At 44.5% G+C, this 18,053-nt stretch overlaps 2 protein-coding genes across 4 annotated transcripts in view; both read right to left on the reverse strand.

Moving 5' to 3' along the window:
- The window catches only part of fgd4a (FYVE, RhoGEF and PH domain containing 4a), a 48,628-nt gene extending 43,185 nt beyond the window's left edge, over window positions 1–5,443 (reverse strand). Inside the window, exon 1 of one of the 3 annotated variants that reach the window (XM_053426198.1) lies at window positions 5,189–5,443. In XM_053426198.1, the coding sequence (XP_053282173.1) occupies window positions 5,189–5,318 (130 nt within the window). In that variant the 5' untranslated portion in view covers window positions 5,319–5,443. Of the gene's footprint in view, window positions 1–267; window positions 422–485; window positions 1,018–5,188 lie in introns of those variants that run through there. The other 2 variants (XM_053426201.1, XM_053426199.1) reach the window with 2 other exon arrangements.
- Window positions 5,444–8,983: 3,540 nt separating this feature from the next.
- The window catches only part of bicd1a (bicaudal D homolog 1a), a 31,635-nt gene continuing 22,565 nt past the window's right edge, over window positions 8,984–18,053 (reverse strand). The window contains exons 3-9 of the mRNA XM_053427754.1: window positions 16,745–16,897; window positions 15,590–16,087; window positions 13,295–13,687; window positions 12,399–13,157; window positions 12,154–12,305; window positions 11,835–12,045; window positions 8,984–9,896 (exon numbers count right to left, since the gene is read on the reverse strand). Coding sequence (XP_053283729.1) covers window positions 9,807–9,896; window positions 11,835–12,045; window positions 12,154–12,305; window positions 12,399–13,157; window positions 13,295–13,687; window positions 15,590–16,087; window positions 16,745–16,897 — 2,256 coding nt within the window. The 3' untranslated portion in view covers window positions 8,984–9,806. The remainder of the gene's footprint in view (window positions 9,897–11,834; window positions 12,046–12,153; window positions 12,306–12,398; window positions 13,158–13,294; window positions 13,688–15,589; window positions 16,088–16,744; window positions 16,898–18,053) is intronic.

Here is an 18,053-nt window from a genome sequence, read left to right on the forward strand (position 1 = left end):
CAGCTTCTTTCAGAAACCACACGGTCGGAGGGAACATCGGATCAACATCAGCAGAGTGAAAGATTAATGGGGAAACGTGGGAGAGCAGCCAGATGATGACATTAGAAAATGGATCCTGCTCACATGGTAGAAAATAATGGATTTAGCAGAATGCCAGTCAAACAAGGACAACGCAGCAGCAGGGATGGAACGAGTCAGCATAAAGTTTTATGTTAATGAAAGAAGAATCACAGTCGAATTTGAAATTATGGAGTCTCCAAATCTTACCAAAACAGCAGAGCAGACACGTCTTTGAATTTTTACTTTTCCGGCCCCAAAACCAGTATTTACGCCGTCGTTTCATTGTCAGTCCAGTGTCTTTTATAATTTTTTTAATAAAAGGAAAACAGTAGTGAAACTCAAGCTTTCCACCTATCACAGATATATATTCAACTAGCCACCGGGTTCATCCTCACTGTGTTGTCCAGCCTGTAAGAATCACCTACCAGAGGCAGCGTGTCTCAGGCGGCACCTCCGGTAACGGGCGGCCAGGCAGTCCATGCTGTGTCCAGACCTCTGGTGTGCCACAAGATGAAGTCAAGGAAAATAAAACTAGGGCTACTGTTCACTTTCTCAAACTTGGAGTAAAAATACACCTCTGTTCCTTCCTCCCTTCCTTCCTTCCTTCTTCTACCTCATCCAGGGAACAAAGGCACAGAGGAGCCCCCCCGCCGGACAGGACGCTGCTCTGCACTGATCTCCTGCTCCAGAGAAGAGACACGGCACTCAGGAGAAAGACAAGTCATCCAACCACCTTCACATCTTTTCTGTCCTCTTGCAGACGGAATGTCCACAATTTCGCAAAAGGTGGGCGACAAGTTGGTTCACGCAACCGCTCCACGTCTTCCTCTCTGTAAGGTTAGTTCCTCAAAGCGTCCCTCGGTCTCCACGTCTGTATTCTGCCCGTCTTACCTCAGACTGGAGGTGTGGGTCAGTTACAGTAGCTTTCTGGGAAACGACCTGACGATGCTGGTCAGGAGAGGGGAAACGCTGCAGGCAGGAAGCAGCGGCCGGGTCATGGAAGGAGAAAGGAGTGTTTCCTGTCCCAGACACAGCCGACGTGCAGGCTGCTGTGGACGGGTCATGTTGGGACTGACTCAGACTGACAGGATTAATGATTTATAACTCTTAAGGTTCGGAGTTAAGTTTAAAAAGAATTGATTTGCAGTAAATTAAAGATTCGATTGGAGAACAATTTGTTCTTGAAGAGACACACACAAAGTGAGGACATTTTGGCCTGGTCCTCACTTTGTGACCCCCCCCTCTGATGGTCTGTTTGGGGGTGTGGGTCTTGGTTTTAGGGTTAGAATTAGATATGTGTGTGTGTGTGTGTGTGTTTGTGTGTGGCCAGTCAAAGGGTGTGTTGCTCATGTTGTGGGGTCAGTAACATTATGGGGACCTGTCTTAATGATGGGAACAAAAGGTCCTCATAACATAAATCATTAAAGTTTAAGGTGAAGACATGTTTTCAGGTCAGGAATTCAGTGTAAGTCAATGAATTAATCTTATAATTGAGTCTAATTCAAATTGTTAAAGCGCTAATGGAATAAAATCTGGCTTTACATTCAAAGTTGTTCTTGACCCTGTGTGCGTCCTTTTCAAACTGTGAGCACAGAAGATGGTGTTTTGCTCGATGGGTGAACTATTCCTGAGTGTTTACCTCCACCTGCTGGCCCATGTGAAAATCGCAACCTCTGAAACTTAACTTTGGTGTTTTTGTGTCATGTCAGATCACCTGAGTGCGACTGCAGAACGATATCACAAAAACACACACATGTATTAGTCATTTCCTGCTGAGTGCAGCCTTCAGTGACCAACTGTTTAAACCAATAACACCCTTCACACCTTTATGTGCAGTCGCGTCCTGTCTGAGACATCTCCGCTCGACACAGTAAACTCAGAAAAGTCAAACAAGGAAATGTAGATTCATGCATTCCTCCATGTCATAAAAAGATAAGTGACAATAACATGAAATCTGACCCTTGAACCAGAGAAAGTCATAAACTGACACTTAGAGCTCAATCTTCAGTCCAAATTCAAAACTGTATTCTCCATACATTTAAGAGCATTTATTTAATTTTAAGCAACAGGTTGTTCCATTTTATTTTTATCTCGGAATGTGGCTAAACCAGCCATCACACATTTTTTTAGCAACTAGATTATACCTCACATAACTGCCAATTTACACATTCAGCAACACCGAGCAACACTAGACTGATGTTCATTTCTACTGTCCCTCTTATTATAAACTGTCTGATGCTCTGTTTTACAAAGATTAATATAAATATTTACTCTCTTTTTTTAAGCTCCGGATTTAGGAAATATTTGGTTCTTTAGCAGCTACACTGCTTCATTCAGAGGCTGTAGTCACTAACTGTGCTGCCTGTATTGAAAACATGAGCTTTATCAGAACTGTTTGAAATCAGCTGCCTCTTGTTGCTGGAAACAAGGTGGACGACATAAACCAAAACAATAAGCTGAAAGATACTGACAATTACCAAGAACTGCAGTGTCGGGTTATAATTCACTGTTGATTCACCCGTATAAGCACAAACTTTTCATATTATAATGATTAAGCAACTTTTATTATAGAATTATTAATTCACTACCAGGCGGCAAAGATATTTTTCCTTTAGATTTAGAATATACGGCACAAAAAGTTTATAGAATAGTAAATTTACAAAGGTGTCCATGCATCTTCTCGGCATGACGTCTCTTCTGAGGAGGAATCCTCTGTTTTAGGGGTTATTCACAAGACTACAGTGATGTTCCCATAAAGCAGAATGGTGAAGCAAATCCTCTCAGATGAAGCAGTGGCTCCACATGTCAGAAGGTAACATTATAGGTGGTTTATAATTAAATACAATCCTCTCAAAGTCATGAAGTGATCTGCACAGGGGAACATCTGTGAAGTGTCAGAAGAGACAGTGAGAGGGTTGAGTTCAGGCTGAATTAACATCAGTGTAGCAAAAAAAACACACAATCCCAGCAACAGTCGGCCACCATTCCCACTGCTTGTGTCTGAGCAGGGAACACACAACTCCTCTGTCTGACACTCGGCTGCACGCACAGTAACAGCACCGCACACGGACCTGCCCTGAAGCTGCAGCGATAAATAACTCTCATTCTAACGTGAGGTTTATATAAGATAGATGCTTGAGCAGGGGGAAGTTTACGTTTAAATCTATGAGGCAATTTCAAGAGAGCTGCTTAGACGTGTATATTATAAAGAAAGTGTTAATAGTTGTATCAAAATTTCCGACAACCACCTCTGTTATACAAGAGCTAACAGGATAACAGCGTCCTGCAATGTAGATCCAAAGATGAGTCTGTTGGATCAGATCAGTGTGACACATTTGTTCGGGAACAAAACAGACATATTTCATAATGATGCTCTTTTTCTCCGGCAGAAATTGATGGGACCTAGGATGACCTCAAATGTAAGAAGCATATCAGAGCATCATTATGACAACACACTGCTTCTGTAATGAAATCACATCCACGGCATAATACAACCACTGGAACCACAGAAGCTCATTACCACTGCCTGGGATGCTTTTTCTCCCTCGTTTGTTTCTTTGTCGACAGGATTACTCATCTAATACTGAACGGATTTCCATGGAATTTGGTAGACGGATGAGAAATAAGAGAAAGAACCCATTAAATTTGAGTTGTGTTCAATTTGGTTCAGCCCGATTCAATTTAAGGAGACTGCTGGGTCCTGGCAGAGGTATGCGCTCGACTAAGTGCTGTGAGAGGTTGTGTGGGTTATTGGTTTGTTTCTTTGTCAGCATGTCTTTATAACCATAGAACAGATTTCCACAAATCTTGGTGGAAGGATGGGACATGACCCAAGAAAGACCCCAATCAATTTTGGCACGGATGTGGACATCGGTGCAGATCAAGGATTTAATTTGATCACTCACTGAAAGAGGAGATGTTTTGTTGTTTGTTGTTTTTTGCATTTTCATCGAGGCCCATGGGAGTTATCCAGGGGTCTTGGTGAAAACAATCAGGTTCAGGGAACTGATAGCTGGTATGTGTGCCAGCTGGTACGGATCCAAATAATCTGAATCTAATCTAAAATTAGGGGATTTAAATGTGGTTTCACAAAGGCCCTGCTGGTGAAGGTTTGCTCTCTACTAGGTCTCGTTCTCATAAACTAATTTTAGTTTTAACAGAAACAGCGTGGCAGAATTTGTTTTAAACTCACTAGTGGGTAACGAGGGAAGCAGAAAATAACAACCTCACTTCCTGACTCACTACCAATCACCTACAGATGAAGAGATTGGAGCTGAGACGAGCTTGCAGATCTCTTCTTGACAAATGCCAACAAAATAAGCACAGAGCAAAGTTCACATCAAGCTCAAACTGCAGTGCAGTAGATCTTTGGATGCATGTTTGCACAAGAACGCCACGGATTTGCAAAACCTGATGGAGTCTTTCTAGTGCCTCTCGTCTCAGCTGTTCATGCCCAGACACACTACTGGCATTTATTTGGATCCTTGTTGTCTGAATGAAGAAATACAGATTTAATCTGACTGAAGCCTTGGCAAACTTTCAGGGAAAGCAAATATCCACATGGACGCATGAAGGGAAATGGACATTTGAAAATCCAAAGTAAAGACATAAAGAAGTGAATCTCATGCTCCTGAGATTTACATCTTGAGGACAGGAAGTTTTCCTGAACTCTTTGTTGAGGTGGAGCTTCTCCAGAAAGAAAAAGAAATGTGCCCTCCAGCATGTGCATGGTTACACAACAGGCTGGGGCTCGTCTGAGGAACCTTCATACCTGCTGAGCTGAGCTGAGCAGCCAGTGGTGTGTAAACAAGGCTGTAATGTCGCCTAGGTGTGTTGCAGTGTGATCATTCCATGCTTTCCCAACCAGACTGAGAAAAACATGACAGCTAGGGCTAAAGATTAGTCCCAACACTGAGTCACAGGTGGAGCATTTACAGCCTGTTAGTCATTTGTAGCCCAGCTGTCTCTGCACAGGTTTGTGTCGTAAAGACGTTTCTCATGGTGTTGCTGTGCGTAAAAAGTCACAAAAAACACACGTAACACATTCATAAATTCAAATTAATCTCATCGGTGATCATTTGAGTTTCTTTTGTGAAAACGACCTCATAGCGTTCATTTAAAAACTCACCTTCTTCTTCCTCTTCTTCCTCCTCTTCCTCTTCTTCTGGCTCCTCACCTTCCAGGCTTCGTTCCTTCCTTCGGAAAGCGACTCTGCTAAATCCGTCCATTCTCCCGTGACGCACTGACCGCTCCAGCATGGACACACTTAACTCAAACACGATCAACACATAACTACACAAGTGTTCGCCTCGTTGAGACACACTCAGCCCCGCGCGTCCGGCTCGAGCTGCGCGGCGGCTCCACACGTGCGTCCCGCCAGTAAAACCACCTGAGCGCGCGTTTAGAAAACATTAACAGCTGCACACATCTGGAACAGCTGGTTCGGCCCCATCCACTAATCCCCCCCCGGAATGACACCTTGGTGATGGGGGTGTTTCCTTAGCCACGACCGCCTCCCCCCGCTCAGTGTGTACTGGTGGTGCAGACCTCCTTATTGTTAAAGACACACAATGTCCCTACTGTTGCTCCCTCCCCTCTCAACACACACACACACAACAATGTCTCAACACCAGTTGTCAAAATCTATGTTTACTTCTTGAACTTCAAAGTTGTTGTATTGTATTTAGTCACATTCCACAGATGACATCTCAACTTCCTCATCAACTCTTCACATTTTGAGTAATATGGACTCAAATAAACCCAAATAATATATAAAAAAAACTGGCACAATTATACAAAACTACAGAATATTAAAATTTGAAATATTCTAATTCAAGCAGTCAATGTAAAGAACCATCTAGTGTGTTTAAAACATACTAATCTACCATCTGTGTGTGTGTGTTTGTGCATGTGTGTGTATTTGTGTGGTCTGCATGGGTCATACTTTGTATATAAGGATGAGCGACATGTAAGAACCGATGGCGAATCGGTCTAGTTGTCAATCACGAGGTTCCACTATACATCAGATATTAACGTTAAAACCAAACTTACTGGACAAATATAAACATCAGAAACCACGTTTGAGAAAAACTAAACTTTTTACTTTGATCCACGTCCCATCCACTGACTTTGAGGGGACAGGGTTCAAGACTTCTTCCATTGCGAGCCACCAGGGGGCGATTAAAATGCTTTGGCTTCACTTCTGGGTAGCTGTCATGTCAATCATCTCTATATAAAGTCTTAATTGAATTGTCAGAAGACAGTTGGATAGAGAAACGGACACACACACACAAACAGTCACATATCAAGGACAGATCTTTAATTGACTCGTGAAACCAATTTAACACGTTATTTGAAAATGGAGGAGAACCTGTAGAACCCACAGTAATACAGCATTCAGTTATTTAAACCTCAGTTTTTATGTTGTATTTCCTCTCACTGGATTAGTCTCTCTCCATCACAGCTTTATTGTGCAAACAAACCATGAGAGTTAACCTGCATGGCTTCAGGAGCTACTTTTGGACCACAGACACTTTTCTTCACTCGGTAGCAACAATCTAAATCGTTAACAAAGACAAATGCAACAAATGTACACACAAATGTACACACAGAGAACATCTGGAACAGGAAATGCTTTTCTCATGTCATTACAACACAATACTGGCTATGTAGTTTTAGTTTGTCCGTTTCATATCCATGTGGCAAAGTGTGTTTTCATAGCAGTGGCGACGACATCCACGTTAAAGACAATATCATCTTATACCGACAGCGATAGAGAGGGGACTTCAACTATGTAATAAACATCACAAATTAGATCTGTCTCTGTCAGACTTAGCCCCGTCCCTCTGGGCTCAAAAAAACGATATCTCCGTTGTGACAAAGGAAATCGAGAGTCGTGCTGTAAGTGCGTCGCTTTGAGAAAGTCGGGGAGACTCTTGCCGTCTTCTTCTTCTTCTTCTTCTTCTTCTTCTTGTCGTCAGCCTGCTGGTTCGCTCGTGGAGATAGAAATGGTTGGAATCATCTCGTGAATCTCATCCGGATCCGTCTACGACCTGTGCCATTACCGTATTGCTATAATTGTGCTTGGACAGTTCTGCATACTGTTTGAAGGAAGCATGTGGAGACAACTCAACGAGGACATGATAAATAAAAGTGAAAAAAGCTCACGGAGAAGATAGAGAACACTCTACAGTGAGAATACAGTGTTGACATGAAGGTGACGGAAACTGAATCAGAGGCACACCAATGTGGGAATCCTCTTTTCATGACTGATGTTAAAAAGAGCGAGGTCAGCCCGAGTCCTGATCCCAAACCTCCTCTCCTCTACCTCGGTGTCTAATGGGATCTGCACTAACGGACACAACCAGGTCAGCAGCAGTAAAAATTAAATAAACAAAGGTAGAAATATATTCTTTATGCACATGATCTGCAAATAAAAAACCCAAAATGTTGTATAAAAAAACAGCCATTCCAAGAAACACTAGTGGTGTTAGAACGGCAGCTGAACTCCACCCGTCACCACCACGAGAAACAAAGCTTCATTAGTCTGTTTGCAGCGTCAAACCCAACGTTCTCTCACGCTCCTATTTAAAATGGCATACACTGTATTTTCGATTATTAATCTAACATCTTAAATGCCCGAGAGTAAGAGTAAGATCTGTTTTTTGGTTGCATTGGTTTTTCTTTGTTGACTAGAGCAGAATAGTCCGAGTACAGATTCACTGAAGCCTTCACCTAACTTCATCAGATCGAACACACCTTGATTTCCATCCAACCAACACAGAAAAAAAACATTCCAGTAATAAATATCTCTTGTCACAAATCAACAAACAATTAATAAATTATAAATAGATACAAGTAAGAATAAGGGAAGAGATTTCCCCCGGATTTGTCTCTGTGACGTTTTGCTCCACAGTCCAGTTCTTTTCCAGGAGGAGGTCGGTCGCTCTTCTTCTTCTGCGACCCGGGGAACCAGGAAGCCTGCGGGGGGGCCGGGCGGCGCTCTGAGTTGGGGTGTAGGCGGGGGACTCGGAGTCCATTACGCACCAGGATGGACTGTGCGGTTTAGCGGGATTCGAACTGAACTCCCTTCCAGAGTGGCTCTAGACCCAGGCCAGCACCCGGGCTGGAGCAGGGAGGTTAGGGGCCGGGCAGGTGGGGGAGCTGGACCAGGTGGTTACAGGGGTCGCCGGAGGAGAGCAGGCAAATACCACTGGTCAGAACGGCGTGGTGATCCTGCAGGTCTGCCACAAACTTACGACTGTAGGAGACACAGGAGAGAAGGATCAACAGGACAGAGTGAACACGTGTGTTGTTACGGCCGCAGAGGAAGAGGAGCACTGGCTGGACGAATCATGATCAGCAGCAAATCAACAAAAAGGCAGCAGACATGTGAGAAAAGGCCAAATGAGGAAAAGTTTCAACATTCTGGGGAGAAAAAATAACTGAGCTGAGATTTTAGATTTTTGGAAGATTGACACCACTCGTGTTTGGATGTATACGAAAATATGGTTGACAACGATTAGCTTAGCTTAGCACGAATACTGGAAACTTGTTTTAGATTTAGATTTTTTGTAAATAGCAAATAAAAGTGACATGTCTCCCAAAATGTCTAAACCTTTAAAACCACCACAGATACAGGAAGGGGCTACATGTGCTTCAGGACTTACTATTTGTGATAATATATATAAAGTTCTAAAAGTTTAAGTACTTATTATGCAGCATGCACAGTATTTTGAGATCAAAATGATTGGTTTCTTAATGTTTACATCACTTTAATATTGAAGCCTATAAATGGAACACATTATAAATTATTTTTGAACTCCTGGGACGCCTGATTTATTAATATATATTAGCATTTGTTGACTATTTTCAGATTTTTCAGAAGATTACTTTTCAAAATTGTTATTAATTTGCCAATGTTGATTTCTACAAAAAACGTCTATAGAGATCAAATTTGAAAAGGTAATGTGATGGAAATTCATCTTGAGATTTGAAATAATGAAATTCTCAGACCGGAGTTGCTTTTGAGTCTTTATAATAATAAGCTCTGCAGAGTTTACACAACAAGCACGGGTGCTCAAAATGGAACAACTGGCTGCAAGTTCACAGAAGCCAGAACTTATACAAAGAGGCGTTTCATAAGACATGATATGAAAAAAAAGAAGACATGAAAGACATGAGATCATCCTCTATCTTATCTGCTGTGTCCTTCCGTCCCCGGTACCAGTTAAAGAAAAACATCACCAAATAAGTGTTCCATCCTGTCAGGTAGACAGTATCACAGCAGTGAGACACTTAGTAAGGGGATTTCCAATACCTTAGACACTGGTCAGTGATATTTTCCATTACAGTAAAATTTGGCATGAAATCCTTTCCATAATGTCACGATTTTAAGTTCAAATAAAAAAAAAGAACTGGTAATAAATAACTTACAGTAGTTCTATGAAGCCAACATAAAAGTGCCATTCAAACCTGTGCATGCAAAGTGAAAATCGATTCTTCCCCCCGCTGGTCCAGTGAAGTGTTAATATTGATGCAGTTAGTTTCAGCCGTAACCCGTTAACAATTAACTCATGATAAATGTGAAATCTAACAACATGCAGGACAATCGATGCAGCTCAGATGCAGATGTGCAGTGAAAAAGGTTCCAGATGTGCATTAGAGAGAATGTGCTACAGCTGTGATTCTGTGGCATGAGATGGGCAGATGTTGGTGATCCTACTTCCAGCAGGCTCTACTTCTTGTTACCTGCGGGCCAGGGACGCTCGGCCTTGCCTTAGTTGGGGGGAAAGTGACGATACTGAGGCAGCAGACTGCTGACAATCTACAAGAAACTGATAAATTAGACAGATATACAGAGTGGTGACACTCAGGGTTAGTCAACAAGAACAGAGGAAACAGGGGGACAAGACAGGGGACGGCCTGGTCAGGGACAAAGAGACAGACTGATTAGGCCTTTTTATAATGTAGTAATTATATGATTCTCATCCATAGACACAGTTTACATCTGAGACTGTCTTCCTCATGTAGATATACTTGGTTTTGGTTTCTAACAAACAGGAAGCAGGTTTAATGTTTAAATAGAGTTGATGAAAAAAGACAAAAGGGTAAAGGAAGCAAAGGAAGAGACATGAAGTCAAATATAACCTATAATTAATTGGAGCCATGGATCAATATCTATGCTAAGACCCACACACATATATATATATGTATTATTTCCTTATGAAAAACTAACTACAAAGAAATGTAATTGAGGCTTAATATTTTACAGTTCAACATAAAAACCAAAAATAAAACCGTATTAATGTTTGAACTTAAATAAAAAAAATAAACATCTAACAGAAATGCACATCCTTCCTGACTTGTTTATTCTGTAGAGTAAGTGTCTATGAAAGGCTCATATCAGTCCATCAATCATCTGACCACACTGACAGGACCAGGTTCAGTACAGCTACACATTCAACAATGGAGGTAGACACAACACATATCACCCAAAGACACAAAAACATGGACACCACACACACACAAATGCACATCGAAGCAAATCCAATATTGTATTGAATTGTAAAGCACAACACACACGTGGGACTAACACTGAACAATCCAGTCCCGCTCAACTCCTGAACAACTTACGAGTGAAATAAAGTTGACTTTTTCTAACACAACTTCAAAATATGTTTATTTTTAGTCCATTCAAGTCGAGCTCTGAGGTCAAACAGCATTTGACAGGAGAGGAGAAGGGAAATGTGTTCAAACGCTGTCACCCAGTGGTGAGAGTCCGCAGCACTGGAAGCATGTTTTTAAATAAGGGAATCATGAGTGGAGGAATAATGATGCTGTTCTTTTTTTAAACGACCTGCGTGGTGGAAGGAGACTAATGAACGTCGGGCCACAGAGAGGAGGAGCGATTGGTTTCTATCACATTAACCACTCTGAGCCTGTCAAATGCCTTTTGACAGAACCTTACATGTGAACATGTGATGCATGCAAAGATGAACATTGATTTTATAGCAGATCAAAACTAACATGTCATAAGCTTAATGAAATGGGTTCAATCTTCTCCATCTTTGTAAAAACGTAAATACAATTCCAATGTGTAATTTACTTAAAGTGCCACTGGGAGGCGCTCTGAGTCACTGTATCTTGAAAGAGATGCTGCAGCCATCTTTTTGCTTGTTTTTTTATTTTAAAACATTGACATAGGAGAGTGATAAATGATATAATACTTTATATTAGAACTTTTTCAGATGCCTGATTTTATAAACTTTATTGTATAATTCTTTACTGTTCATCTTTCAACAGGTTCAGTGCTGTTTTGAGGATGGGGGGTTTGTCCTGGGCTCCTTCATCCTCAGTGCTGCTTCATGTTCACATGTGAAACCAGTTTCAAACCTCCCCTCTGTGTCCCACCTTATCCTGAGGCTTCTGTGGACGAGGGATCATAGTCTTCTCCGAGCGCGAGGAGACACTGAACGTGAGCTATAGTTTCTGGCTTTGTGTGATGGGGACAGTTTACCTACGTCTCGTCTTGGGTAATTGAGTCGTCTGAACTCTGAGGTTAACCAGTCAGGGCTGTCCTGAGACGAACGGAAGTCAGGCATTGTTGAACCTGAGGTCTGGATTGTTTCAGAAATCCACGCAGACATGGACGGACAGCGAGGATTCTCTACAGGGGGGGGTCTACCGAGGGCTGGGGAGGAGCTGGTGAGGATGGAGGGGCTGTGGAGCCTGGTAGGGCTGGGTGGAGCCGTGAAGGCGCCTCTGCAACTTACTTTGGGTGGACTGCTTCTAATCTTGGGCACTTTGGCGCCGCGGCCTCTGTAGATCTGCTCGTGGTCAAACTCCAGATCCTCCAGACGCTGGGTCAAGGCCAGCTTCTGCTGGATGGCCATGCGGAGGAGGGAGTTCAACGTCTTCTTCTCGTCCTCCGCTGCCGCCAGCTGCCTCTGCATCTCATCTAGCTGGGTCACGTACTCATCGCACCTGGGGAGAGGAAGACAAGAGGACACAGTTCAGACACAGTTCTTTATTCACAGTAATGGAAGCCGTTCTCTATCTTGGGAGGCTTCATATTTGATTGACCCGCCTCACCTCGTGGCGAACATGGCCCTGAGAGACGAGAAGGTGGCGGCGTCTTCTTTCAGAGCCTTCAGCTCGTTTCTCAGCTTCATCATGGTCTCGGTCACCATCGACTTCTCATTCTCATACTTGCTCTTCAAATTAGCCAGCGCACCCTCTGCCGTCTGCGGAGGAGAGAATTTGGACACAACACTTCAGTTTCCGTTTAAACCACACAACTACTTCACAGTGTATTCAGAGCAAAGACAAAGCTTTACCTGTTTGTTGGCCTTGAGCACCAGCCTGAGTGTGGCGATCTGCTCTCTCTTGGTGCTGAGCAGGGACTTGAGCTTGAGGATATCCTCCATGCACGACTCCTTGTCCTTGTCCAGCATTGGAGCCAGCTCCCTGGCCGCAGCCCTCTGCCGGGACAGCTGCAGCGAGCGGTCCACGGCCTTCTGCAGGTGTTTGATCTGGTCTCTGATGATGACGTTCAGGTTGTAGATGTTCATGGGCTCCTTCCGCAGGTCCCCTCCGACCTCCGAGTGCAGTGGAGACGGGCAAGGAGAAACGCTGATGCCTGGGGAGCCCGTGGGGTTGCGGGTGGGGCTGCTGTGGCTGGATGAGGAGTCCCCTGTGGGGACCGTCGTCTCGTTGTGATGGGCGTCTTTGGATGGGGAGCCCATGGGACTGCTCTGGGGCTCGTGGGAGCACGCCGCGGCTGCTGCAGCGAGGCGTCGTGCCAGGCGAGGCGAGAGCAAAGCCCAGTGATCATCGGAGCCCTTCAGGCTGCCGTTGCGTGTGACGCGGCTCTGGCGGTAGTAGTCCAGCATGACGCGATTGGGCGTCTCGTTGTTGCACATGCAGACGTGGTGGTAGAGCTGCGCCAGCTCTTCACTGAAGGTTACCAGCTCGTCCTGCGCGGTGTTCAGCATCCCCTGACTCTCCGTGGCCGTGCCCGTGGCCGCTCGCAGCTCGGCCTCCAGGATCGCCACCCGCTCTCGGCCTTCACGGTGACTGCGCTCCAGATGAGTTACCTGCTTGGAGGAAATCATTTGGAAAACTGGAATGTCACAGAATGCGAAACCGAGTTGATAGAAGTTAATGATCTCTATGTTGGAACTGATGCGTACATTTAAAACCGAATTTGAATCTGCATCTAACAACGACAAACCTGTTCAGTCAGTGCTTGGACCCTGTCGTCACTGTGGTCGTCTCCCTGACCCTCCACCGCCTGGTTATACTTCTCCTTCAGGGCCTTGAGCTCCGCTTTCAGGTCGATCACCTCCGTCACCGCCACCTTGTACTTACACTCCAGGATCTCAAACCCGTGGATGTCGGGATCATGGTGACCATTTGCCGGCGGCGACACGGAGCCACCATCGGGCTTCTCGCTCTCTTGAGGGTCATCGAGCTCTTTGTCGCCGTTGAGACGTTTCATGGCATTGGCGCGTTCCGTGAGGCGATGGACGCGCTCGTTCTGCTCGGTCAGGACGCCCTGCGTGTGCTGCAGCTGGGTCTGGGACTCCTGCAGGTTCAAGAGCAGCGCGGCCTTCTCACACTCCACCTGCAGGACGGGGATGTGTATACGTTTTATTAAGTGGTTGCTACAAATGTTCCATTTCAAAATCCTAGACTTTTGCAGATCTTGGTAGATTTTACTGTTCGACATCTGAGCAGATATACAAAGACAACAATCAGTGACAAACTCTGATCTGAGGTTTCAGTAAGGAAGCTACTCCTCAGTGAGAGACGAATCAACTTTCCACAAAGCCCCTAAAGACTCTCTAACTGTGAGAAACAAGATGAATCTCTGAATCAGATGGATCCAGGATTTAATAGATTGGCCTCAATTCAAAGTGACACATCCTGAGGAAACCAGGCACGGTGGTGGCAGCATCAAGCTGCAGGGACTAGGAAGATGTTAAGTGTTCAGCAAAGAACAGAATGCCCTTAATGAAATCCTTGTTTAGAGCGCTAGCAAGACAGTGACCCTGAGCGTGGAAGGTTTATTATATCAGTTGACCTTTGTTATTGACTGGACAAAAGCGTAATTTCCCATGTAAAGCAGCTTTATTCTCTCAAAACAGCTCCTTAAAACTGCAACTACATGTTATAAATGCCCTCTCCTCCATGTTAGCAGATGGGACATGGACCAAACTAACATGAATACATTAAATACATTTCAAAGATGGTCTGTTCAAGGGTTTCTTATGAGTTTGGTTTTGAGCAAAACGGCCAGGACCAAGGAGAAATTGAAACTATAATAAATGACTAAACTAAACCCTTCAGTGAAACTATAAACTCATGACGAAAAGTCCAGCAGCAGGGAGGAGTCCTGAAGCTGCAGGTCATCACGTCGTTTCCAGAATAATCTAAATTGATTAGGGAGTAAATACGTTTACAGAGAAACGCACGCGGCTGATATAGCAGCCACTGATCTAATTAGCTGTTTCCCAATGGGGCTCGGTTACATGTGCAGTAATGACCTAATCAGATTTAAGCAGGAATATGATCTATGTGCTGTGTGATAAGTACATCGTTAAAAGTCTTGTGTGTAGTCCTCCTGTATTCTGTGACCATTTTACCTACTCAGGCCACTCAGTGTTTAAAGTGAGTATAAAAGAAAGACCGATACTCTATAGAAAGAGGAATAACTATTCAAAATCCTCATACAAACGTCTCTAATTCTAACACGTGAGGAAAATGGAAACTTAAAACTTGACACTGTGACATTTTCTCTCTGTGCCGGCGTCTCTATTTCCGTCCCCTCGTCTCCAAAACTAACAGCAGATAGAGTCAGTTTCAGTCTCTCGGCCGAATCTGCTCCCCCTGTTTATCGGACGCTAATCACCCTGACAGGACTCACTACAGTGCACGCACGTATCCACTGCTACAGCCTCCGTCCACGTCCGGACACCATGATCTGCTGCGACTCAGATGGCGTTTTCGTTTCTTCTCACTTTCCCACATCCCACGGTTTGAGATGTACATGTGGAATCAAATGCACATGTACAAATATTTCTGATCTATCTTGTCAGGTGAGGTGGGTTACAGCCATAATAACAATCATGGCATGATTTCATTGGAAAGTGTGGTTTGTGCTACAATAATCTAACTTAGTAAAGTCTAAGGGCGAACATGGTGCTTTTAATGTTTTTTGTGCTTTAAAATGTCATCTTGTCATTTGGATGTTTTTATCATCGGCAAACTGAGCTGTAGGAGAGTGGATTGGTGTAGCCATTCATTTCTGGCTCCATTCCTCTGAAGTAAATTGTCTTACAGTGTAAAATAGCTGTTAGCATTCAAACCCGTCCTTGAAAATGAATCATTCGATGAAAAAGTTGTGCATGTGCGATTTTGTTGGATAAAACTGGAGAATTGACTTGTTTGTACTGTTTTTACAGGTAATTGAATTCACTGTGATTCACTGACCCTGCTGTAAGGCCTCTCTCTTCCTGTGACTCACCTGCAGCAGCTGCTGTTTGAGCTTCTGCATCTCTGACAGGTTGAGCTCACTGAACAGGTCCGGCACCGGGTGCAGGGCTTCTCCCTTCCGGCCCGGCCGATACTCCCCGTTCATCTTCGCCAGCCCCGTGCCCACGTGCATGTGACCGTTGCGCCAGTTGCTGTCCTCGCTATTGCCATTAGCGGCGGGGAGGGGGCTGCCGTTGGAGCCGTTGGTCACAATCGTCTCCTCTGGGAACTTGAGGCCCTCAACTCCGGTGACTGTGAGCGCCAGATGGGCCCCGGCCCCGTAGACGCTGTCACTCAGGCTGAGGTGGTGGGCGAGTTCCTTTCTCAGGTTGTTCTTCTGCTCACGCTCACTCTTCAGGGCGTCCAGGGCTTCTTCCAGCTGACCCTCGGAGATGTCCTTCAGACGTAGAGCGTCTTCGAGTTGGCTGTTGAGAAGGACGGTCTCCTCCTCCAGCACCTTGATTTCATGCTTGAGTCCCTCATACTCCACCTGGAGGACAGACAGGGGAGACGAGGGGACATTTGATTTAAATAGATTACAACTTTTTTTTGGGACCGACATTTGTTTACTGCAGTGTTAAGGTTAAAATACTCAGTTCACTTATTATTTCACTAAAAATATTTATTTTATAAAACTTCAATACCACACTTCTTATTTACCTTAAAATACTGCTTCCATGTAGTATTTAATCTATATCTTGGTCTGGATGATGTGGTCAAAAAGATCATTACTAAGTCTTGCATCACATAAGATATTCTATATTGATTATATGGCCTCAATCTACTCCAGCACAGACCAGGTATTATAAATTATACATAACTTATGAATAATAAAAGCCACTAAAAACACCGTATGACTCAGTAATTGAAGTGGGGGAATTTAATCTCTTGAAGGAAACTGAAGGGTGAACTGTGAGAGCATATTTTATTCAGGGCATCCCACAACTGACACAAAAACATAAAGACGACCACGTTCTGGGAAGTTTGGAAGTGGGAAACAGAGAATGAGTCATTCATCTCCACCGAGACAAAGGTGTGTGGGTGTGTGTGTGTGTGTGTCATCAATAAAAGTGATGACAAACCTGACAAACTGTGTGAGTGCTGCACTGTTTTTTAGAAATGATTCGAGTGGGTTCTTCACACCGACCTGGTTTTGCTTGAGAGTGGAGACCAGTTTCTGCAGCGTGATGTTCTCCTCCTCCAGCTCGGTGTAATCCTGGAGAAGCCTGGTCTCTCTGAACTTGTACTCCTTGATCTCCTCCCTCATCCTGCTCCTCTGCAGCTCCAGCATCTCGTTACTCTGGGGTCACAGAAACAGAGGGATGGGAAGAGGGAAGAAGGGAGGATGAATTACATGAGTGAGAAAAGGTAGAGAGGTAGAGTCTGTGCTTCTTCTTCTGCTGAAGATAAAAGTATGAAACAGTTCAACAGTCTGAACCTCAAACTGTGTATACAGATGGACATCATGACAGCTGCCTAAACTTGAAGCCAAATTATCTTGATCGCCCCCTTGTGGCTCTCATGAACCCCCCCCCCTCCATCTTAGTGGACGGGACATGGACCAAACTGAAAAGTCTAAGTACACGTAACATCTCTCTCGAAAAGATCATTTCAATCATATCAAGATGCTCTTATCACATTGTATATTCAAATGTTCATTCTTCCAGTAAGATGACAGCACTTGTATCGAACATATTTAAGCTTAGTTTCTATAGAATGGACGGAGGTGAACTGGAGAAGTGGCGTCTATCTTTAAATAATCAATCTGTGGTTTCACACCTGCTGTGCACAGACAAAAACATGAGCATGTGTTGGACCAGATAAAGTGTCGATGGGAGAAATGCACAGGCTACAAAAGTCACAAATCAACGTGGAGTGTGTGGCAGCACTGGGAATGAACAGGGACCTCAGCAAAACCATCTGTGCTCACGCAACTACTGTGACTGTTTCGATTAGAAAACCCAGACTCGGTCAACTAAAAACTATTCCTGTGTTGTTCTCATCTCATCTCATCGTCATCCGCTTATCCGGGGTCGGGTCGCGGGGGGAGCAGCTCAAGCAGGGGGCCCCAGACTTCCCTTTCCCGGGCCACATTGACCAGCTCTGACGGGGGGATCCCGAGGCGTTCCCAGGCCAGTGTTGAGATATAATCTCTCCACCTAGTCCTGGGTCTTCCCCGAGGTCTCCTCCCCACTGGACGTGCCTGAAAAACCTCCCAAGGGAGGCGCCCAGTGGGCATCCTTACCAGATGCCCGAACCACCTCAGCTGACTCCTTTCTAAGTAAAGGAGCAGCGGCTCTAATCCGAGTTCCTCACGGATGACTGAGCTTCTCACCCTATCCCTAAGGGAGACGCCAGCCACCCTTCTGAGAAAACTCATCTCGGCCGCTTGTACCCGCGATCTTGTCCTTTCGGTCATCACCCAGCCCTCATGACCATAGGTGAGGATAGGAACG

Source organism: Pleuronectes platessa, chromosome 7 (genome assembly GCF_947347685.1).
Source record: "Pleuronectes platessa chromosome 7, fPlePla1.1, whole genome shotgun sequence".
Classification (NCBI taxonomy): domain Eukaryota; kingdom Metazoa; phylum Chordata; class Actinopteri; order Pleuronectiformes; family Pleuronectidae; genus Pleuronectes; species Pleuronectes platessa.